Source organism: Syngnathus typhle, linkage group LG17, assembly GCF_033458585.1.
Source record: "Syngnathus typhle isolate RoL2023-S1 ecotype Sweden linkage group LG17, RoL_Styp_1.0, whole genome shotgun sequence".
Classification (NCBI taxonomy): domain Eukaryota; kingdom Metazoa; phylum Chordata; class Actinopteri; order Syngnathiformes; family Syngnathidae; genus Syngnathus; species Syngnathus typhle.
In genome coordinates this window covers 58,849-84,818 of record NC_083754.1, presented here as the reverse complement: position 1 = coordinate 84,818, position 25,970 = coordinate 58,849, and the positions used below count along the sequence as shown (strand labels likewise).

The 25,970-nt window shown below is 29.3% G+C and overlaps 1 protein-coding gene across 4 annotated transcripts in view; it reads right to left on the bottom strand.

Moving 5' to 3' along the window:
- LOC133170919 (calpain-5-like) overlaps positions 1-25,970 on the bottom strand; it is a 65,058-nt gene that overhangs the window by 36,765 nt on the left and 2,323 nt on the right. For all 4 annotated transcript variants that reach the window (XM_061304140.1, XM_061304141.1, XM_061304143.1 and 1 more), the window contains 5 exons: positions 25,778-25,970; positions 25,526-25,701; positions 25,368-25,445; positions 24,904-25,219; positions 24,705-24,827 (listed from right to left, as the gene is read on the bottom strand). In XM_061304140.1, coding sequence (XP_061160124.1) covers positions 24,705-24,827; positions 24,904-25,219; positions 25,368-25,445; positions 25,526-25,701; positions 25,778-25,970 — 886 coding nt within the window. The remainder of the gene's footprint in view (positions 1-24,704; positions 24,828-24,903; positions 25,220-25,367; positions 25,446-25,525; positions 25,702-25,777) is intronic.

The following is a 25,970-nucleotide window of genomic DNA, read 5'->3' as shown; positions in this document are numbered from 1 at the left end:
ATAAATCAACCTAATTTAGGCGTCTATTTTAGGTCTATATATCAACCTATTTTAGATCTAAAAATCAGCCTATTTTAGACGTCTATTTCTGGTCTATAAATCAACCTATTTTAGATCTATTTTAAACGTCTACTTTAGGTCTATAAATCAACCTAAGGGTCTATAAATCAACCTAATTTAGGCGTCTATTTTAGGTCTATATATCAACCTATTTTAGATCTAAAAATCAACCTATTTTAGACGTCTATTTCTGGTCTATTTTAGATCTATAAATGAACCTATTTTATACGTCTACTTTAGGTCTATAAATCAACCTAAGGGTCTATAAATCAACCTAATTTAGGCGTCTATTTTAGGTCTATATATCAACCTATTTTAGATCTAAAAATCAACCTATTTTAGACGTCTATTTCTGGTCTATAAATCAACCTATTTTAGATCTATAAATAAACCTATTTTAAACGTCTACGTTAGGTCTATAAATCAACCTAAGGGTCTATAAATCAACCTAATCTAGGCGTCTATTTTAGGTCTATATATCAACCTATTTTAGATCTAAAAATCAACCTATTTTAGACGTCTATTTCTGGTCTATAAATCAACCTATTTTAGATCTATAAATAAACCTATTTTAAACGTCTACGTTAGGTCTATAAATCAACCTAAGGGTCTATAAATCAACCTAATCTAGGCGTCTATTTTAGGTCTATATATCAACCTATTTTAGATCTAAAAAATCAACCTATTTTAGACATCTATTTCTGGTCTATAAATCAACCTATTTTAGATCTATAAATAAACCTATTTTAAACGTCTACTTTAGGTCTATAAATCAACCTAAGGGTCTATAAATCAACCTAATTTAGGTGTCTATTTTAGGTCTATATATCAACCTATTTTAGATCTAAAAATCAACCTATTTTAGACGTCTATTTCTGGTCTATTTTAGATCTATAAATAAACCTATTTTAAACGTCTACTTTAGGTCTATAAATCAACCTAAGGGTCTATAAATCAACCTAATTTAGGCGTCTATTTTAGGTCTATATATCAACCTATTTTAGATCTAAAAATCAACCTATTTTAGACGTCTATTTCTGGTCTATAAATCAACCTATTTTAGATATATTTTAAACGTCTACTTTAGGTCTATAAATCAACCTAAGGGTCTATAAATCAACCTAATTTAGGCGTCTATTTTAGGTCTATATATCAACCTATTTTAGATTTAAAAATCAACCTATTTTAGACGTCTATTTCTGGTCTATTTTAGATCTATAAATAAACCTATTTTAAACGTCTACTTTAGGTCTATAAATCAACCTAAGGGTCTATAAATCAACCTAATTTAGGCGTCTATTTTAGGTCTATATATCAACCTATTTTAGATCTAAAAATCAACCTATTTTAGACGTCTATTTCTGGTCTATTTTAGGTCTATAAATCAACCTAAGGGTCTATTAATCAACCCAATTTAGGCGTCTATTTTAGGTCTATATATCAACCTATTTTAGATCTAAAAATCAACTTATTTTAGACGTCTATTTCTGGTCTATAAATCAACCTATTTTAGATCTATTTTAAACGTCTACTTTAGGTCTATAAATCAACCTAAGGGTCTATAAATCAACCTAATTTAGGCGTCTATTTTAGGTCTATATATCAACCTATTTTAGATCTAAAAATCAACCTATTTTAGACGTCTATTTCTGGTCTATTTTAGATCTATAAATAAACCTATTTTAAGCGTCTACTTTAGGTCTATAAATCAACCTAAGGGTTTATAAATCAACCTAATTTAGGCGTCTATTTTAGGTCTATATATCAACCTATTTTAGATCTAAAAAAATCAACCTATTTTAGACGTCTATTTCTGGTCTATAAATCAACCTATTTTAGATCTATTTTAAACGTCAACTTTAGGTCTATAAATCAACCTAAGGGTCTATAAATCAACCTAATTTAGGCGTCTATTTTAGGTCTATATATCAACCTATTTTAGATCTAAAAATCAACCTATTTTAGACGTCTATTTCTGGTCTATAAATCAACCTATTTTAAATCTATTTTAAACGTCTACTTTAGGTCTATAAATCAACCTAAGGGTCTATAAATCAACCTAATTTAGGCGTCTATTTTAGGTCTATATATCAACCTATTTTAGATCTAAAAATCAACCTATTTTTGACGTCTATTTCTGGTCTATTTTAGATCTATAAATCAACCTATTTTATACGTCTACTTTAGGTCTATAAATCAACCTAAGGGTCTATAAATCAACCTAATTTAGGCGTCTATTTTAGGTCTATATATCAACCTATTTTAGATCTAAAAATCAACCTATTTTAGACGTCTATTTCTGGTCTATAAATCAACCTATTTTAGATCTATAAATAAACCTATTTTAAACGTCTACGTTAGGTCTATAAATCAACCTAAGGGTCTATAAATCAACCTAATCTAGGCGTCTATTTTAGGTCTATATATCAACCTATTTTAGATCTAAAAAGTCAACCTATTTTAGACATCTATTTCTGGTCTATAAATCAACCTATTTTAGATCTATAAATAAACCTATTTTAAACGTCTACTTTAGGTCTAAAAATCAACCTAAGGGTCTATAAATCAACCTAATTTAGGTGTCTATTTTAGGTCTATATATCAACCTATTTTAGATCTAAAAATCAACCTATTTTAGACGTCTATTTCTGGTCTATTTTAGATCTATAAATAAACCTATTTTAAACGTCTACTTTAGGTCTATAAATCAACCTAAGGGTCTATAAATCAACCTAATTTAGGCGTCTATTTTAGGTCTATATATCAACCTATTTTAGATCTAAAAATCAACCTATTTTAGACGTCTATTTCTGGTCTATAAATCAACCTATTTTAGATATATTTTAAACGTCTACTTTAGGTCTATAAATCAACCTAAGGGTCTATAAATCAACCTAATTTAGGCGTCTATTTTAGGTCTATATATCAACCTATTTTAGATCTAAAAATCAACCTATTTTAGACGTCTATTTCTGGTCTATTTTAGATCTATAAATAAACCTATTTTAAACGTCTACTTTAGGTCTATAAATAAACCTAAGGGTCTATAAATCAACCTAATTTAGGTGTCTATTTTAGGTCTATATATCAACCTATTTTAGATCTAAAAATCAACCTATTTTAGACGTCTATTTCTGGTCTATAAATCAACCTATTTTAGATCTATAAATAAACCTATTTTAAACGTCTACTTTAGGTCTATAAATCAACCTAAGGGTCTATAAATCCACCTAATTTAGGTGTCTATTTTAGGTCTATATATCAACCTATTTTAGATCTAAAAATCAACCTATTTTAGACGTCTATTTCTGGTTTAAAAATTAACCTATTTTAGACGTCTATTTTTGGTTTAAAAATCAACCTATTTTAGACGTCTATTTTTGGTTTAAAAATCAACCTTTTTTAGACGTCTATTTTTGGTTTAAAAATCAACCTTTTTTAGACGTCTATTTTTGGTTTGAAAATCAACCTATTTTAGACGTCTATTTTTGGTTTAAAAATCAACCTATTTTAGACGTCTATTTTTGGTTTAAAAATCAACCTATTTTAGACGTCTATTTTTTGTTTAAAAATCAACCTTTTTTAGACGTCTATTTTTGGTTTAAAATTCAACCTATTTAATACATCTATGTTTGGTTTAAAAATCAACCTTGTTTAGTCAATTTTTGGTTTAAGAATCAACCTTTTTTAAACGTCTATTTTTGGTCTGAAAATCAACTTAATTTTATCTTTATCAGTGGTACAGGAATAACCAATTCACATGTACGGATCAATATGCTTGTTAAACCCAAACAACTTCTGTGCATTATTTATACAACTTACGGCTTGTTCAGACTTCAAAATTCCAAAATATGATCATATTTAATGTTTTTAATTTAGACGTCTAGTAAATTGAGCCAAGATCAAGATATTGCAAATTAATAAGGGTTGGGAAACTTTGTTGAATGACCCTACCTCGACAGTTTAGTTTTGACTATTTTAGGTCTATAAATCAACCTATTTTAGGTCTATAAATCAACCTATTTTAGATCTATAAATAAACCTTTTCTTAAACGTCTACTTTAGGTCTATAAATCAACCTAATGGTCTATAAATCAACCTAATTTAGGCGTCTATTTTAGGTCTATATATCAACCTATTTTAGATCTAAAAATCAACCTATTTTAGACGTCTATTTCTGGTCTATTTTAGATCTATAAATAAACCTATTTTAAACGTCTACTTTAGGTCTATAAATCAACCTAAGGGTCTATAAATCAACCTAATTTAGGCGTCTATTTTAGGTCTATATATCAACCTATTTTAGATCTAAAAATCAACCTATTTTAGACGTCTATTTCTGGTCTATTTTAGATCTATAAATAAACCTATTTTAAACGTCTACTTTAGGTCTATAAATCAACCTAAGGGTCTATAAATCAACCTAATTTAGGCGTCTATTTTAGGTCTATATATCAACCTATTTTAGATCTAAAAATCAACCTATTTTAGACGTCTATTTCTGGTCTATTTTAGGTCTATATATCAACCTATTTTAGATCTAAAAATCAACTTATTTTAGACGTCTATTTCTGGTCTATAAATCAACCTATTTTAGATCTATTTTAAACGTCTACTTTAGGTCTATAAATCAACCTAAGGGTCTATAAATCAACCTAATTTAGGCGTCTATTTTAGGTCTATATATCAACCTTTTTTAGATCTAAAAATCAACCTATTTTAGACGTCTATTTCTGGTCTATTTTAGATCTATAAATAAACCTATTTTAAACGTCTACTTTAGGTCTATAAATCAACCTAAGGGTTTATAAATCAACCTAATTTAGGCGTCTATTTTAGGTCTATATATCAACCTATTTTAGATCTAAAAATCAACCTATTTTAGACGTCTATTTCTGGTCTATAAATCGTCTATTTTAGGTCTATATATCAACCTATTTTAGATCTAAAAATAAACCTATTTTAAACGTCTACTTTAGGTCTATAAATCAACCTAAGGGTCTATAAATCAACCTAATTTAGGCGTCTATTTTAGGTCTATATATCAACCTATTTTAGATCTAAAAATCAACCTATTTTAGACGTCTATTTCTGGTCTATAAATCAACCTATTTTAGATCTATAAATGAACCTATTTTAAACGTCTACGTTAGGTCTATAAATCAACCTAAGGGTCTATAAATCAACCTAATTTAGGCGTCTATTTTAGGTCTATATATCAACCTATTTTAGATCTAAAAATCAACCTATTATAGACGTCTATTTCTGGTCTATAAATCAACCTATTTTAGATCTATAAATGAACCTATTTTAAACGTCTACGTTAGGTCTATAAATCAACCTAAGGGTCTATAAATCAACCTAATCTAGGCGTCTATTTTAGGTCTATATATCAACCTATTTTAGATCTAAAAAAATCAACCTATTTTAGACGTCTATTTCTGGTCTATAAATCAACCTATTTTAGATCTATTTTAAACGTCTACTTTAGGTCTATAAATCAACCTAAGGGTCTATAAATCAACCTAATTTAGGCGTCTATTTTAGGTCTATATATCAACCTATTTTAGACGTCTATTTCTGGTCTATAAATCAACCTATTTTAGATCTATTTTAAACGTCTACTTTAGGTCTATAAATCAACCTAAGGGTCTATAAATCAACCTAATTTAGGCGTCTATTTTAGGTCTATATATCAACCTATTTTAGATCTAAAAATCAACCTATTTTAGACGTCTATTTCTGGTCTATTTTAGATCTATAAATGAACCTATTTTATACGTCTACTTTAGGTCTATAAATCAACCTAAGGGTCTATAAATCAACCTAATTTAGGCGTCTATTTTAGGTCTATATATCAACCTATTTTAGATCTAAAAATCAACCTATTTTAGACGTCTATTTCTGGTCTATAAATCAACCTATTTTAGATCTATAAATAAACCTATTTTAAACGTCTACGTTAGGTCTATAAATCAACCTAAGGGTCTATAAATCAACCTAATCTAGGCGTCTATTTTAGGTCTATATATCAACCTATTTTAGATCTAAAAAATCAACCTATTTTAGACATCTATTTCTGGTCTATAAATCAACCTATTTTAGATCTATAAATAAACCTATTTTAAACGTCTACTTTAGGTCTATAAATCAACCTAAGGGTCTATAAATCAACCTAATTTAGGTGTCTATTTTAGGTCTATATATCAACCTATTTTAGATCTAAAAATCAACCTATTTTAGACGTCTATTTCTGGTCTATTTTAGATCTATAAATAAACCTATTTTAAACGTCTACTTTAGGTCTATAAATCAACCTAAGGGTCTATAAATCAACCTAATATAGGCGTCTATTTTAGGTCTATATATCAACCTATTTTAGATCTAAAAATCAACCTATTTTAGACGTCTATTTCTGGTCTATAAATCAACCTATTTTAGATATATTTTAAACGTCTACTTTAGGTCTATAAATCAACCTAAGGGTCTATAAATCAACCTAATTTAGGCGTCTATTTTAGGTCTATATATCAACCTATTTTAGATCTAAAAATCAACCTATTTTAGACGTCTATTTCTGGTCTATTTTAGATCTATAAATAAACATATTTTAAACGTCTACTTTAGGTCTATAAATCAACCTAAGGGTCTATAAATCAACCTAATTTAGGCGTCTATTTTAGGTCTATATATCAACCTATTTTAGATCTAAAAATCAACCTATTTCAGACGTCTATTTCTGGTCTATTTTAGGTCTATAAATCAACCTAAGGGTCTATTAATCAACCCAATTTAGGCGTCTATTTTAGGTCTATATATCAACCTATTTTAGATCACAAAATCAACTTATTTTAGACGTCTATTTCTGGTCTATAAATCAACCTATTTTAGATCTATTTTAAACGTCTACTTTAGGTCTATAAATCAACCTAAGGGTCTATAAATCAACCTAATTTAGGCGTCTATTTTAGGTCTATACATCAACCTATTTTAGATCTAAAAATCAACCTATTTTAGACGTCTATTTCTGGTCTATTTTAGATCTATAAATAAACCTATTTTAAACGTCTACTTTAGGTCTATAAATCAACCTAAGGGTTTATAAATCAACCTAATTTAGGCGTCTATTTTAGGTCTATATATCAACCTATTTTAGATCTAAAAATCAACCTATTTTAGACGTCTATTTCTGGTCTATTTTAGATCTATAAATAAACCTATTTTAAACGTCTACTTTAGGTCTATAAATCAACCTAAGGGTTTATAAATCAACCTAATTTAGGCGTCTATTTTAGGTCTATATATCAACCTATTTTAGATCTAAAAATCAACCTATTTTAGACGTCTATTTCTGGTCTATAAATCGTCTATTTTAGGTCTATATATCAACCTATTTTAGATCTAAAATAAACCTATTTTAAACGTCTACTTTAGGTCTATAAATCAACCTAAGGGTCTAAAAATCAACCTAATTTAGGCGTCTATTTTAGGTCTATATATCAACCTATTTTAGATCTAAAAATCAACCTATTTTAGACGTCTATTTCTGGTCTATAAATCAACCTATTTTAGATCTATAAATGAACCTATTTTAAACGTCTACGTTAGGTCTATAAATCAACCTAAGGGTCTATAAATCAACCTAATTTAGGCGTCTATTTTAGGTCTATATATCAACCTATTTTAGATCTAAAAATCAACCTATTTTAGACGTCTATTTCTGGTCTATAAATCAACCTATTTTAGATCTATAAATGAACCTATTTTAAACGTCTACGTTAGGTCTATAAATCAACCTAAGGGTCTATAAATCCACCTAATCTAGGCGTCTATTTTAGGTCTATATATCAACCTATTTTAGATCTAAAAAAATCAACCTATTTTAGACGTCTATTTCTGGTCTATAAATCAACCTATTTTAGATCTATTTTAAACGTCTACTTTAGGTCTATAAATCAACCTAAGGGTCTATAAATCAACCTAATTTAGGCGTCTATTTTAGGTCTATATATCAACCTATTTTAGATCTAAAAATCAACCTATTTTAGACGTCTATTTCTGGTCTATAAATCAACCTATTTTAGATCTATTTTAAACGTCTACTTTAGGTCTACAAATCAACCTAAGGGTCTATAAATCAACCTAATTTAGGCGTCTATTTTAGGTCTATATATCAACCTATTTTAGATCTAAAAATCAACCTATTTTAGACGTCTATTTCTGGTCTATTTTAGATCTATAAATGAACCTATTTTATACGTCTACTTCAGGTCTATAAATCAACCTAAGGGTCTATAAATCAACCTAATTTAGGCGTCTATTTTAGGTCTATATATCAACCTATTTTAGATCTAAAAATCAACCTATTTTAGACGTCTATTTCTGGTCTATAAATCAACCTATTTTAGATCTATAAATAAACCTATTTTAAACGTCTACGTTAGGTCTATAAATCAACCTAAGGGTCTATAAATCAACCTAATCTAGATGTCTATTTTAGGTCTATATATCAACCTATTTTAGATCTAAAAAAATCAACCTATTTTAGACATCTATTTCTGGTCTATAAATCAACCTATTTTAGATCTATAAATAAACCTATTTTAAACGTCTACTTTAGGTCTATAAATCAACCTAAGGGTCTATAAATCAACCTAATTTAGGTGTCTATTTTAGGTCTATATATCAACCTATTTTAGATCTAAAAATCAACCTATTTTAGACGTCTATTTCTGGTCTATTTTAGATCAATAAATAAACCTATTTTAAACGTCTACTTTAGGTCTATAAATCAACCTAAGGGTCTATAAATCAACCTAATTTAGGCGTCTATTTTAGGTCTATATATCAACCTATTTTAGATCTAAAAATCAACCTATTTTAGACGTCTATTTCTGGTCTATAAATCAACCTATTTTAGATATATTTTAAACGTCTACTTTAGGTCTATAAATCAACCTAAGGGTCTATAAATCAACCTAATTTAGGCGTCTATTTTAGGTCTATATATCAACCTATTTTAGATCTAAAAATCAACCTATTTTAGACGTCTATTTCTGGTCTATTTTAGATCTATAAATAAACCTATTTTAAACGTATACTTTAGGTCTATAAATCAACCTAAGGGTCTATAAATCAACCTAATTTAGGCGTCTATTTTAGGTCTATATATCAACCTATTTTAGATCTAAAAATCAACCTATTTTAGACGTCTATTTCTGGTCTATTTTAGGTCTATAAATCAACCTAAGGGTCTATTAATCAACCCAATTTAGGCGTCTATTTTAGGTCTATATATCAACCTATTTTAGATCTAAAAAAATCAACCTATTTTAGACGTCTATTTCTGGTCTATAAATCAACCTATTTTAGATCTATTTTAAACGTCTACTTTAGGTCTATAAATCAACCTAAGGGTCTATAAATAAACCTAATTTAGGCGTCTATTTTAGGTCTATATATCAACCTATTTTAGATCTAAAAATCAGCCTATTTTAGACGTCTATTTCTGGTCTATAAATCAACCTATTTTAGATCTATTTTAAACGTCTACTTTAGGTCTATAAATCAACCTAAGGGTCTATAAATCGACTTTAGGCGTCTATTTTAGGTCTATATATCAACCTATTTTAGATCTAAAAATCAACCTATTTTAGACGTCTATTTCTGGTCTATAAATCAACCTATTTTAGATCTATTTTAAACGTCTACTTTAGGTCTATAAATCAACCTAAGGGTCTATAAATCAACCTAATTTAGGCGTCTATTTTAGGTCTATATATCAACCTATTTTAGATCTAAAAATCAACCTATTTTAGACGTCTATTTCTGGTCTATTTTAGATCTATAAATGAACCTATTTTATACGTCTACTTCAGGTCTATAAATCAACCTAAGGGTCTATAAATCAACCTAATTTAGGCGTCTATTTTAGGTCTATATATCAACCTATTTTAGATCTAAAAATCAACCTATTTTAGACGTCTATTTCTGGTCTATAAATCAACCTATTTTAGATCTATAAATAAACCTATTTTAAACGTCTACGTTAGGTCTATAAATCAACCTAAGGGTCTATAAATCAACCTAATCTAGGCGTCTATTTTAGGTCTATATATCAACCTATTTTAGATCTAAAAAATCAACCTATTTTAGACATCTATTTCTGGTCTATAAATCAACCTATTTTAGATCTATAAATAAACCTATTTTAAACGTCTACTTTAGGTCTATAAATCAACCTAAGGGTCTATAAATCAACCTAATTTAGGTGTCTATTTTAGGTCTATATATCAACCTATTTTAGATCTAAAAATCAACCTATTTTAGACGTCTATTTCTGGTCTATTTTAGATCAATAAATAAACCTATTTTAAACGTCTACTTACTTTAGGTCTATAAATCAACCTAAGGGTCTATAAATCAACCTAATTTAGGCGTCTATTTTAGGTCTATATATCAACCTATTTTAGATCTAAAAATCAACCTATTTTAGACGTCTATTTCTGGTCTATAAATCAACCTATTTTAGATATATTTTAAACGTCTACTTTAGGTCTATAAATCAACCTAAGGGTCTATAAATCAACCTAATTTAGGCGTCTATTTTAGGTCTATATATCAACCTATTTTAGATCTAAAAATCAACCTATTTTAGACGTCTATTTCTGGTCTATTTTAGATCTATAAATAAACCTATTTTAAACGTCTACTTTAGGTCTATAAATCAACCTAAGGGTCTATAATTCAACCTAATTTAGGCGTCTATTTTAGGTCTATATATCAACCTATTTTAGATCTAAAAATCAACCCATTTTAGACGTCTATTTCTGGTCTATTTTAGGTCTATAAATCAACCTAAGGGTCTATTAATCAACCCAATTTAGGCGTCTATTTTAGGTCTATATATCAACCTATTTTAGATCTAAAAATCAACTTATTTTAGACGTCTATTTCTGGTCTATAAATCAACCTATTTTAGATCTATTTTAAACGTCTACTTTAGGTCTATAAATCAACCTAAGGGTCTATAAATCAACCTAATTTAGGCGTCTATTTTAGGTCTATATATCAACCTTTTTTAGATCTAAAAATCAACCTATTTTAGACGTCTATTTCTGGTCTATTTTAGATCTATAAATAAACCTATTTTAAACGTCTACTTTAGGTCTATAAATCAACCTAAGGGTTTATAAATCAACCTAATTTAGGCGTCTATTTTAGGTCTATATATCAACCTATTTTAGATCTAAAAATCAACCTATTTTAGACGTCTATTTCTGGTCTATAAATCGTCTATTTTAGGTCTATATATCAACCTATTTTAGATCTAAAAATAAACCTATTTTAAACGTCTACTTTAGGTCTATAAATCAACCTAAGGGTCTATAAATCAACCTAATTTAGGCGTCTATTTTAGGTCTATATATCAACCTATTTTAGATCTAAAAATCAGCCTATTTTAGACGTCTATTTCTGGTCTATAAATCAACCTATTTTAGATCTATTTTAAACGTCTACTTTAGGTCTATAAATCAACCTAAGGGTCTATAAATCAACCTAATTTAGGCGTCTATTTTAGGTCTATATATCAACCTATTTTAGATCTAAAAATCAACCTATTTTAGACGTCTATTTCTGGTCTATTTTAGATCTATAAATGAACCTATTTTATACGTCTACTTTAGGTCTATAAATCAACCTAAGGGTCTATAAATCAACCTAATTTAGGCGTCTATTTTAGGTCTATATATCAACCTATTTTAGATCTAAAAATCAACCTATTTTAGACGTCTATTTCTGGTCTATAAATCAACCTATTTTAGATCTATAAATTAACCTATTTTAAACGTCTACGTTAGGTCTATAAATCAACCTAAGGGTCTATAAATCAACCTAATCTAGGCGTCTATTTTAGGTCTATATATCAACCTATTTTAGATCTAAAAAATCAACCTATTTTAGACATCTATTTCTGGTCTATAAATCAACCTATTTTAGATCTATAAATAAACCTATTTTAAACGTCTACTTTAGGTCTATAAATCAACCTAAGGGTCTATAAATCAACCTAATTTAGGTGTCTATTTTAGGTCTATATATCAACCTATTTTAGATCTAAAAATTAACCTATTTTAGACGTCTATTTCTGGTCTATTTTAGATCTATAAATAAACCTATTTTAAACGTCTACTTTAGGTCTATAAATCAACCTAAGGGTCTATAAATCAACCTAATTTAGGCGTCTATTTTAGGTCTATATATCAACCTATTTTAGATCTAAAAATCAACCTATTTTAGACGTCTATTTCTGGTCTATTTTAGGTCTATAAATCAACCTAAGGGTCTATGAATCAACCTAATTTAGGCGTCTATTTTAGGTCTATATATCAACCTATTTTAGATCTAAAAATCAACCTATTTTAGACGTCTATTTCTGGTCTATAAATCAACCTATTTTAGATCTATTTTAAACGTCTACTTTAGGTCTATAAATCAACCTAAGGGTCTATATAATCAACCTAATTTAGGCGTCTATTTTAGGTCTATATATCAACCTATTTTAGATCTAAAAATCAACCTATTTTAGACGTCTATTTCTGGTCTATTTTAGATCTATAAATAAACCTATTTTAAACGTCTACTTTAGGTCTATCAATCAACCTAAGGGTTTATAAATCAACCTAATTTAGGCGTCTATTTTAGGTCTATATATCAACCTATTTTAGATCTAAAAATCAACCTATTTTAGACGTCTATTTCTGGTCTATAAATCGTCTATTTTAGGTCTATATATCAACCTATTTTAGATCTAAAAATAAACCTATTTTAAACGTCTACTTTAGGTCTATAAATCAACCTAAGGGTCTATAAATCAACCTAATTTAGGCGTCTATTTTAGGTCTATATATCAACCTATTTTAGATCTAAAAATCAACCTATTTTAGACGTCTATTTCTGGTCTATTTTAGATCTATAAATGAACCTATTTTATACGTCTACTTTAGGTCTATAAATCAACCTAAGGGTCTATAAATCAACCTAATTTAGGCGTCTATTTTAGGTCTATATATCAACCTATTTTAGATCTAAAAATCAACCTATTTTAGACGTCTATTTCTGGTCTATAAATCAACCTATTTTAGATCTATAAATAAACCTATTTTAAACGTCTACTTTAGGTCTATAAATCAACCTAAGGGTCTATAAATCAACCTAATTTAGGCGTCTATTTTAGGTCTATATATCAACCTATTTTAGATCTAAAAATCAACCTATTTTAGACGTCTATTTCTGATCTATAAATCAACCTATTTTAGATATATTTTAAACGTCTACTTTAGGTCTATAAATCAACCTAAGGGTCTATAAATCAACCTAATTTAGGCGTCTATTTTAGGTCTATATATCAACCTATTTTAGATCTAAAAATCAACCTATTTTAGACGTCTATTTCTGGTCTATTTTAGATCTATAAATAAACCTATTTTAAACGTCTACTTTAGGTCTATAAATCAACCTAAGGGTCTATAAATCAACCTAATTTAGGCGTCTATTTTAGGTCTATATATCAACCTATTTTAGATCTAAAAATCAACCTATTTTAGACGTCTATTTCTGGTCTATTTTAGGTCTATAAATCAACCTAAGGGTCTATGAATCAACCTAATTTAGTCGTCTATTTTAGGTCTATATATCAACCTATTTTAGATCTAAAAATCAACCTATTTTAGACGTCTATTTCTGGTCTATAAATCAACCTATTTTAGATCTATTTTAAACGTCTACTTTAGGTCTATAAATCAACCTAAGGGTCTATAAATCAACCTAATTTAGGCGTCTATTTTAGGTCTATATATCAACCTATTTTAGATCTAAAAATCAACCTATTTTAGACGTCTATTTCCGGTCTATTTTAGATCTATAAATAAACCTATTTTAAACGTCTACTTTAGGTCTATAAATCAACCTAAGGGTTTATAAATCAACCTAATTTAGGCGTCTATTTTAGGTCTATATATCAACCTATTTTAGATCTAAAAATCAACCTATTTTAGACGTCTATTTCTGGTCTATAAATCGTCTATTTTAGGTCTATATATCAACCTATTTTAGATCTAAAAATAAACCTATTTTAAACGTCTACTTTAGGTCTATAAATCAACCTAAGGGTCTATAAATCAACCTAATTTAGGCGTCTATTTTAGGTCTATATATCAACCTATTTTAGATCTAAAAATCAACCTATTTTAGACGTCTATTTCTGGTCTATAAATCAACCTATTTTAGATCTATAAATGAACCTATTTTAAACGTCTACGTTAGGTCTATAAATCAACCTAAGGGTCTATAAATCAACCTAATTTAGGCGTCTATTTTAGGTCTATATATCAACCTATTTTAGATCTAAAAATCAACCCATTTTAGACGTCTATTTCTGGTCTATAAATCAACCTATTTTAGATCTATAAATGAACCTATTTTAAACGTCTACGTTAGGTCTATAAATCAACCTAAGGGTCTATAAATCAACCTAATCTAGGCGTCTATTTTAGGTCTATATATCAACCTATTTTAGATCTAAAGAAATCAACCTATTTTAGACGTCTATTTCTGGTCTATAAATCAACCTATTTTAGATCTATTTTAAACGTCTACTTTAGGTCTATAAATCAACCTAAGGGTCTATAAATCAACCTAATTTAGGCGTCTATTTTAGGTCTATATATCAACCTATTTTAGATCTAAAAATCAACCTATTTTAGACGTCTATTTCTGGTCTATAAATCAACCTATTTTAGATCGATTTTAAACGTCTACTTTAGGTCTATAAATCAACCTAAGGGTCTATAAATCAACCTAATTTAGGCGTCTATTTTAGGTCTATATATCAACCTATTTTAGATCTAAAAATCAACCTATTTTAGACGTCTATTTCTGGTCTATTTTAGATCTATAAATGAACCTATTTTATACGTCTACTTTAGGTCTATAAATCAACCTAAGGGTCTATAAATCAACCTAATTTAGGCGTCTATTTTAGGTCTATATATCAACCTATTTTAGATCTAAAAATCAACCTATTTTAGACGTCTATTTCTGGTCTATAAATCAACCTATTTTAGATCTATAAATAAACCTATTTTAAACGTCTACGTTAGGTCTATAAATCAACCTAAGGGTCTATAAATCAACCTAATCTAGGCGTCTATTTTAGGTCTATATATCAACCTATTTTAGATCTAAAAAATCAACCTATTTTAGACATCTATTTCTGGTCTATAAATCAACCTATTTTAGATCTATAAATAAACCTATTTTAAACGTCTACTTTAGGTCTATAAATCAACCTAAGGGTCTATAAATCAACCTAATTTAGGTGTCTATTTTAGGTCTATATATCAACCTATTTTAGATCTAAAAATCAACCTATTTTAGACGTCTATTTCTGGTCTATTTTAGATCTATAAATAAACCTATTTTAAACGTCTACTTTAGGTCTATAAATCAACCTAAGGGTCTATAAATCAACCTAATTTAGGCGTCTATTTTAGGTCTATATATCAACCTATTTTAGATCTAAAAATCAACCTATTTTAGACGTCTATTTCTGGTCTATTTTAGGTCTATAAATCAACCTAAGGGTCTATGAATCAACCTAATTTAGGCGTCTATTTTAGGTCTATATATCAACCTATTTTAGATCTAAAAATCAACCTATTTTAGACGTCTATTTCTGGTCTATAAATCAACCTATTTTAGATCTATTTTAAACGTCTACTTTAGGTCTATAAATCAACCTAAGGGTCTATAAATCAACCTAATTTAGGCGTCTATTTTAGGTCTATATATCAACCTATTTTAGATCTAAAAATCAACCTATTTTAGACGTCTATTTCTGGTCTATTTTAGATCTATAAATAAACCTATTTTAAACGTCTACTTTAGGTCTATAAATCAACCTAAGGGTTTATAAATCAACCTAATTTAGGCGTCTATTTTAGGTCTATATATCAACCTATTTTAGATCTAAAAATCAACCTATTTTAGACGTCTATTTCTGGTCTATAAATCGTCTATTTTAGGTCTATATATCAACCTATTTTAGATCTAAAAATAAACCTATTTTAAACGTCTACTTTAGGTCTATAAATCAACCTAAGGGTCTATAAATCAACCTAATTTAGGCGTCTATTTTAGGTCTATATATCAACCTATTTTAGATCTAAAAATCAACCTATTTTAGACGTCTATTTCTGGTCTATTTTAGATCTATAAATGAACCTATTTTATACGTCTACTTTAGGTCTATAAATCAACCTAAGGGTCTATAAATCAACCTAATTTAGGCGTCTATTTTAGGTCTATATATCAACCTATTTTAGATCTAAAAATCAACCTATTTTAGACGTCTATTTCTGGTCTATAAATCAACCTATTTTAGATCTATAAATAAACCTATTTTAAACGTCTACTTTAGGTCTATAAATCAACCTAAGGGTCTATAAATCAACCTAATTTAGGCGTCTATTTTAGGTCTATATATCAACCTATTTTAGATCTAAAAATCAACCTATTTTAGACGTCTATTTCTGATCTATAAATCAACCTATTTTAGATATATTTTAAACGTCTACTTTAGGTCTATAAATCAACCTAAGGGTCTATAAATCAACCTAATTTAGGCGTCTATTTTAGGTCTATATATCAACCTATTTTAGATCTAAAAATCAACCTATTTTAGACGTCTATTTCCGGTCTATTTTAGATCTATAAATAAACCTATTTTAAACGTCTACTTTAGGTCTATAAATCAACCTAAGGGTCTATAAATCAACCTAATTTAGGCGTCTATTTTAGGTCTATATATCAACCTATTTTAGATCTAAAAATCAACCTATTTTAGACGTCTATTTCTGGTCTATTTTAGGTCTATAAATCAACCTAAGGGTCTATGAATCAACCTAATTTAGTCGTCTATTTTAGGTCTATATATCAACCTATTTTAGATCTAAAAATCAACCTATTTTAGACGTCTATTTCTGGTCTATAAATCAACCTATTTTAGATCTATTTTAAACGTCTACTTTAGGTCTATAAATCAACCTAAGGGTCTATAAATCAACCTAATTTAGGCGTCTATTTTAGGTCTATATATCAACCTATTTTAGATCTAAAAATCAACCTATTTTAGACGTCTATTTCCGGTCTATTTTAGATCTATAAATAAACCTATTTTAAACGTCTACTTTAGGTCTATAAATCAACCTAAGGGTTTATAAATTAACCTAATTTAGGCGTCTATTTTAGGTCTATATATCAACCTATTTTAGATCTAAAAATCAACCTATTTTAGACGTCTATTTCTGGTCTATAAATCGTCTATTTTAGGTCTATATATCAACCTATTTTAGATCTAAAAATAAACCTATTTTAAACGTCTACTTTAGGTCTATAAATCAACCTAAGGGTCTATAAATCAACCTAATTTAGGCGTCTATTTTAGGTCTATATATCAACCTATTTTAGATCTAAAAATCAACCTATTTTAGGCGTCTATTTCTGGTCTATAAATCAACCTATTTTAGATCTATAAATGAACCTATTTTAAACGTCTACGTTAGGTCTATAAATCAACCTAAGGGTCTATAAATCAACCTAATTTAGGCGTCTATTTTAGGTCTATATATCAACCTATTTTAGATATAAAAATCAACCTATTTTAGACGTCTATTTCTGGTCTATAAATCAACCTATTTTAGATCTATAAATGAACCTATTTTAAACGTCTACGTTAGGTCTATAAATCAACCTAAGGGTCTATAAATCAACCTAATCTAGGCGTCTATTTTAGGTCTATATATCAACCTATTTTAGATCTAAAAAAATCAACCTATTTTAGACGTCTATTTCTGGTCTATAAATCAACCTATTTTAGATCTATTTTAAACGTCTACTTTAGGTCTATAAATCAACCTAAGGGTCTATAAATCAACCTAATTTAGGCGTCTATTTTAGGTCTATATATCAACCTATTTTAGATCTAAAAATCAACCTATTTTAGACGTCTATTTCTGGTCTATAAATCAACCTATTTTAGATCTATTTTAAACGTCTACTTTAGGTCTATAAATCAACCTAAGGGTCTATAAATCAACCTAATTTAGGCGTCTATTTTAGGTCTATATATCAACCTATTTTAGATCTAAAAATCAACCTATTTTAGACGTCTATTTCTGGTCTATTTTAGATCTATAAATGAACCTATTTTATACGTCTACTTTAGGTCTATAAATCAACCTAAGGGTCTATAAATCAACCTAATTTAGGCGTCTATTTTAGGTCTATATATCAACCTATTTTAGATCTAAAAATCAACCTATTTTAGACGTCTATTTCTGGTCTATAAATCAACCTATTTTAGATCTATAAATAAACCTATTTTAAACGTCTACGTTAGGTCTATAAATCAACCTAAGGGTCTATAAATCAACCTAATCTAGGCGTCTATTTTAGGTCTATATATCAACCTATTTTAGATCTAAAAAATCAACCTATTTTAGACATCTATTTCTGGTCTATAAATCAACCCATTTTAGATCTATAAATAAACCTATTTTAAACGTCTACTTTAGGTCTATAAATCAACCTAAGGGTCTATAAATCAACCTAATTTAGGTGTCTATTTTAGGTCTATATATCAACCTATTTTAGATCTAAAAATCAACCTATTTTAGACGTCTATTTCTGGTCTATTTTAGATCTATAAATAAACCTATTTTAAACGTCTACTTTAGGTCTATAAATCAACCTAAGGGTCTATAAATCAACCTAATTTAGGCGTCTATTTTAGGTCTATATATCAACCTATTTTAGATCTAAAAATCAACCTATTTTAGACGTCTATTTCTGGTCTATAAATCAACCTATTTTAGATATATTTTAAACGTCTACTTTAGGTCTATAAATCAACCTAAGGGTCTATAAATCAACCTAATTTAGGCGTCTATTTTAGGTCTATATATCAACCTATTTTAGATCTAAAAATCAACCTATTTTAGACGTCTATTTCTGGTCTATTTTAGATCTATAAATAAACCTATTTTAAACGTCTACTTAAGGTCTATAAATCAACCTAAGGGTCTATAAATCAACCTAATTTAGGCGTCTATTTTAGGTCTATATATCAACCTATTTTAGATCTAAAAATCAACCTATTTTAGACGTCTATTTCTGGTCTATTTTAGGTCTATAAATCAACCTAAGGGTCTATTAATCAACCCAATTTAGGCGTCTATTTTAGGTCTATATATCAACCTATTTTAGATCTAAAAATCAACTTATTTTAGACGTCTATTTCTGGTCTATAAATCAACCTATTTTAGATCTATTTTAAACGTCTACTTTAGGTCTATAAATCAACCTAAGGGTTTATAAATCAACCTAATTTAGGCGTCTATTTTAGGTCTATATATCAACCTATTTTAGATCTAAAAAAATCAACCTATTTTAGACGTCTATTTCTGGTCTATAAATCAACCTATTTTAGATCTATTTTAAACGTCAACTTTAGGTCTATAAATCAACCTAAGGGTCTATAAATCAACCTAATTTAGGCGTCTATTTTAGGTCTATATATCAACCTATTTTAGATCTAAAAATCAACCTATTTTAGACGTCTATTTCTGGTCTATAAATCAACCTATTTTAGATCTATTTTAAACGTCTACTTTAGGTCTATAAATCAACCTAAGGGTCTATAAATCAACCTAATTTAGGCGTCTATTTTAGGTCTATATATCAACCTATTTTAGATCTAAAAATCAACCTATTTTAGACGTCTATTTCTGGTCTATTTTAGATCTATAAATGAACCTATTTTATACGTCTACTTTAGGTCTATAAATCAACCTAAGGGTCTATAAATCAACCTAATTTAGGCGTTTATTTTAGGTCTATATATCAACCTATTTTAGATCTAAAAATCAACCTATTTTAGACGACTATTTCTGGTCTATAAATCAACCTATTTTAGATCTATAAATAAACCTATTTTAAACGTCTACGTTAGGTCTATAAATCAACCTAAGGGTCTATAAATCAACCTAATCTAGGCGTCTATTTTAGGTCTATATATCAACCTATTTTAGATCTAAAAAATTAACCTATTTTAGACATCTATTTCTCGTCTATAAATCAACCTATTTTAGATCTATAAATAAACCTATTTTAAACGTCTACTTTAGGTCTATAAATCAACCTAAGGGTCTATAAATCAACCTAATTTAGGTGTCTATTTTAGGTCTATATATCAACCTATTTTAGATCTAAAAATCAACCTATTTTAGACGTCTATTTCTGGTCTATTTTAGATCTATAAATAAACCTATTTTAAACGTCTACTTTAGGTCTATAAATCAACCTAAGGGTCTATAAATCAACCTAATTTAGGCGTCTATTTTAGGTCTATATATCAACCTATTTTAGATCTAAAAATCAACCTATTTTAGACGTCTATTTCTGGTCTATAAATCAACCTATTTTAGATATATTTTAAACGTCTACTTTAGGTCTATAAATCAACCTAAGGGTCTATAAATCAACCTAATTTAGGCGTCTATTTTAGGTCTATATATCAACCCATTTTAGATCTAAAAATCAACCTATTTTAGACGTCTATTTCTGGTCTATTTTAGATCTATAAATAAACCTATTTTAAACGTCTACTTTAGGTCTATAAATCAACCTAAGGGTCTATAAATCAACCTAATTTAGGCGTCTATTTTAGGTCTATATATCAACCTATTTTAGATCTAAAAATCAACCTATTTTAGACGTCTATTTCTGGTCTATTTTAGGTCTATAAATCAACCTAAGGGTCTATTAATCAACCCAATTTAGGCGTCTATTTTAGGTCTATATATCAACCTATTTTAGATCTAAAAATCAACTTATTTTAGACGTCTATTTCTGGTCTATAAATCAACCTATTTTAGATCTATTTTAAACGTCTACTTTAGGTCTATAAATCAACCTAAGGGTCTATAAATCAACCTAATTTAGGCGTCTATTTTAGGTCTATATATCAACCTATTTTAGATCTAAAAATCAACCTATTTTAGACGTCTATTTCTGGTCTATTTTAGATCTATAAATAAACCTATTTTAAACGTCTACTTTAGGTCTATAAATCAACCTAAGGGTCTATAAATCAACCTAATTTAGGCGTCTATTTTAGGTCTATATATCAACCTATTTTAGATCTAAAAATCAACCTATTTTAGACGTCTATTTCTGGTCTATAAATCAACCTATTTTAGATCTATTTTAAACGTCAACTTTAGGTCTATAAATCAACCTAAGGGTCTATAAATCAACCTAATTTAGGCGTCTATTTTAGGTCTATATATCAACCTATTTTAGATCTAAAAATCAACCTATTTTAGACGTCTATTTCTGGTCTATAAATCAACCTATTTTAGATCTATTTTAAACGTCTACTTTAGGTCTATAAATCAACCTAAGGGTCTATAAATCAACCTAATTTAGGCGTCTATTTTAGGTCTATATATCAACCTATTTTAGATCTAAAAATCAACCTATTTTAGACGTCTATTTCTGGTCTATTTTAGATCTATAAATGAACCTATTTTATACGTCTACTTTAGGTCTATAAATCAACCTAAGGGTCTATAAATCAACCTAATTTAGGCGTCTATTTCAGGTCTATATATCAACCTAAAATAGGTTGATTTTTAGATCTAAAATGGGTTGATATATAGACCTAAAATAGACGCCTAAATTAGGTTGATTTATAGACCCTTAGGTTGATTTATAGACCTAAAGTAGACGTTTAAAATATATCTAAAATAGGTTGATTTATAGACCAGAAATAGACGTCTAAAATAGGTTGATTTTTAGATCTAAAATAGGTTGATATATAGACCTAAAATAGACGCCTAAATTAGGTTGATTTATAGACCCTTAGGTTGATTTATAGACCTAAAGTAGACGTTTAAAATAGGTTTATTTATAGATCTAAAATAGACCAGAAATAGACGTCTAAAATAGGTTGATTTTTAGATCTAAAATAGGTTGATATATAGACCTAAAATAGACACCTAAATTAGGTTGATTTATAGACCCTTAGGTTGATTTATAGACCTAAAGTAGACGTTTAAAATAGGTTTATTTATAGATCTAAAATAGGTTGATTTATAGACGAGAAATAGATGTCTAAAATAGGTTAATTTTTTAGATCTAAAATAGGTTGATATATAGACCTAAAATAGACGCCTAGATTAGGTTGATTTATAGACCCTTAGGTTGATTTATAGACCTAACGTAGACGTTTAAAATAGGTTTATTTATAGATCTAAAATAGGTTGATTTATAGACCAGAAATAGTCGTCTAAAATAGGTTGATTTTTAGATCTAAAATAGGTTGATATATAGACCTAAAATAAACGCCTAAATTAGGTTGATTTATAGACCCTTAGGTTGATTTATAGACCTAAAGTAGACGTATAAAATAGGTTCATTTATAGATCTAAAATAGACCAGAAATAGACGTCTAAAATAGGTTGATTTTTAGATCTAAAATAGGTTGATATATAGACCTAAAATAGACGCCTAAATTAGGTTGATTTATAGACCCTTAGGTTGATTTATAGACCTAAAGTAGACGTTTAAAATAGATCTAAAATAGGTTGATTTATAGACCAGAAATAGACGTCTAAAATAGGTTGATTTTTAGATCTAAAATAGGTTGATATATAGACCTAAAATAGACGCCTAAATTAGGTTGATTTATAGACCCTTAGGTTTATTTATAGACCTAAAGTAGACGTTAAAAATAGATCTAAAATAGGTTGATTTATAGACCAGAAATAGACGTCTAAAATAAGTTGATTTTTAGATCTAAAATAGGTTGATATATAGACCTAAAATAGACGCCTAAATTGGGTTGATTAATAGAACCTTAGGTTGATTTATAGACCTAAAATAGACCAGAAATAGACGTCTAAAATAGGTTGATTTTTAGATCTAAAATAGGTTGATATATAGACCTAAAATAGACGCCTAAATTAGGTTGATTTATAGACCCTTAGGTTGATTTATAGACCTAAAGTAGACGTTTAAAATAGGTTTATTTATAGACCTAAAATAGACCAGAAATAGACGTCTAAAATAGGTTGATTTTTAGATCTAAAATAGGTTGATATATAGACCTAAAATAGACGCCTAAATTAGGTTGATTTATAGACCCTTAGGTTGATTTATAGACCTAAAGTAGACGTTTAAAATAGATCTAAAATAGGTTGATTTATAGACCAGAAATAGACGTCTAAAATAAGTTGATTTTTAGATCTAAAATAGGTTGATATATAGACCTAAAATAAACGCCTAAATTAGGTTGATTTATAGACCCTTAGGTTGATTTATAGACCTAAAGTAGACGTATAAAATAGGTTCATTTATAGATCTAAAATAGACCAGAAATAGACGTCTAAAATAGGTTGATTTTTAGATCTAAAATAGGTTGATATATAGACCTAAAATAGACGCCTAAATTAGGTTGATTTATAGACCCTTAGGTTGATTTATAGACCTAAAGTAGACGTTTAAAATAGATCTAAAATAGGTTGATTTATAGACCAGAAATAGACGTCTAAAATAGGTTGATTTTTAGATCTAAAATAGGTTGATATATAGACCTAAAATAGACGCCTAAATTAGGTTGATTTATAGACCCTTAGGTTGATTTATAGACCTAAAGTAGACGTTTAAAATAGATCTAAAATAGGTTGATTTATAGACCAGAAATAGACGTCTAAAATAGGTTGATTTTTTTAGATCTAAAATAGGTTGATATATAGACCTAAAATAGACGCCTAGATTAGGTTGATTTATAGACCCTTAGGTTGATTTATAGACCTAACGTAGACGTTTAAAATAGGTACATTTATAGATCTAAAATAGGTTGATTTATAGACCAGAAATAGACGTCTAAAATAGGTTGATTTTTAGATCTAAAATAGGTTGATATATAGACCTAAAATAGACGCCTAAATTAGGTTGATTTATAGACCCTTAGGTTGATTTATAGACCTAACGTAGACGTTTAAAATAGGTTCATTTATAGATCTAAAATAGGTTGATTTATAGACCAGAAATAGACGTCTAAAATAGGTTGATTTTTAGATCTAAAATAGGTTGATATATAGACCTAAAATAGACGCCTAAATTAGGTTGATTTATAGACCCTTAGGTTGATTTATAGACCTAAAGTAGACGTTTAAAATAGGTTTATTTTTAGATCTAAAATAGGTTGATATATAGACCTAAAATAGACGATTTATAGACCAGAAATAGACGTCTAAAATAGGTTGATTTTTAGATCTAAAATAGGTTGATATATAGACCTAAAATAGCCGCCTAAATTAGGTTGATTTATAGACCCTTAGGTTGATTTATAGACCTAAAGTAGACGTTTAAAATAGATCTAAAATAGGTTGATTTATAGACCAGAAATAGACGTCTAAAATAGGTTGATTTTTAGATCTAAAATACTAAAGCAAAATAAATATTTCAAAAAGTAATAAGCTCAAACGTCTTCGCCGAAAGGCTGTTGGTGAGCTCACCTTGAGCACCTCAAAACCGATGGGTAGGTTGTCTCCTCCGCCGTCCTTCCTTCGTACCCTCTGGTCCTCCTGCTGCAGACACATGAGCACCTCCTCCTCGTGGCCTCGGATCTCAAACATAAACTGCGAAAGAAAATGGAGGGAGATGCTTGCGTTCAAGCTTGTTCCCTCACGCATGAAAGATTCAGAGTTGCTTTACTTGTGGATTATGCAGGAAAGTGTTCTTATGGTTGATACATCCTCCGCATCGGCTCCTCTTATCCATCTGCGCCTCCCGGCTTCCGTTCTCCTCCTCCTCACCGTCTCCATTTCTTCCTTCCTCAACCGGATCCTCCTTCCTCCGGCTCAGCACGCAAACGGCCGACGGAGGCCTACTGGGGCATGATGGCGCCGGGGCCCACTCTCCGTAGCAGCGCACCTCCCTCCAGTGGGAGCTGGGCCACAGGAAAGACCTCTCCACCAGGCGGCACACCACCACGTCCGTGAAGTAGCCACAAAAGTCCTCAAAGTCCATCCTGGAGGAAGGACAGGATCCACGTTCACAGCGAGCAAAACGTCACTCGGAATTTTCGTTTCTCATGAGTAAAATAGAGCGTCAAGATCAGTTACAGTTTCTCCAACCTGCGATACATTTAAACCTTTATGATGTAAATAAATAGCTACCAGAACTCGCCAACATCCCGAACGACAAGTCCCATCTTCTCTCTCTCTGCACGGCTCATCTGCTGCCATTGCTGTGACCTGCAAAAGGGTTAAAAAAAATAAATCACAATCACTCGATCTTACCAGAAAATTGTAAAAGGTTTTAGTGGGCCCCTCACCGCTGACTCCAAGCGCCCGTCCAGTCGGTAGTGCCCCACGGGTTCCGCATGCGCACCAAGAACAGTCTAGATGTTCCGCTTCCCTTCCACACCTTCCTCACCGCCGTCACCCCGTAAGCGTGTCCCCTCACCAGCCCGCAGTCCATCACTGACTCCACCGTCTCGCCTTCAGACGGCTGGCAATGTCACCGAAACACAAAAGTCCTTTTATGGCAAGTTACCAATGACAGTTGCCGCTTGTTTATCAATTACCCGAATGGAGCATGTGACGAGGGCTTTGTGTTCGTGGGCCTTGGCCAGCGTCTGAAAGAGAGACTTCCTTTGGTCGGCGTGCAGGCTGAGGGTCTCGCGTTTCAGGCTGAGAGGCTCCGAAACCCCCCCGGTGAAGTCGATCAGAGCCTCGGCCGTGTTTCCTCCCTCCAAGGCCTCGTAGCATCCATTTAGC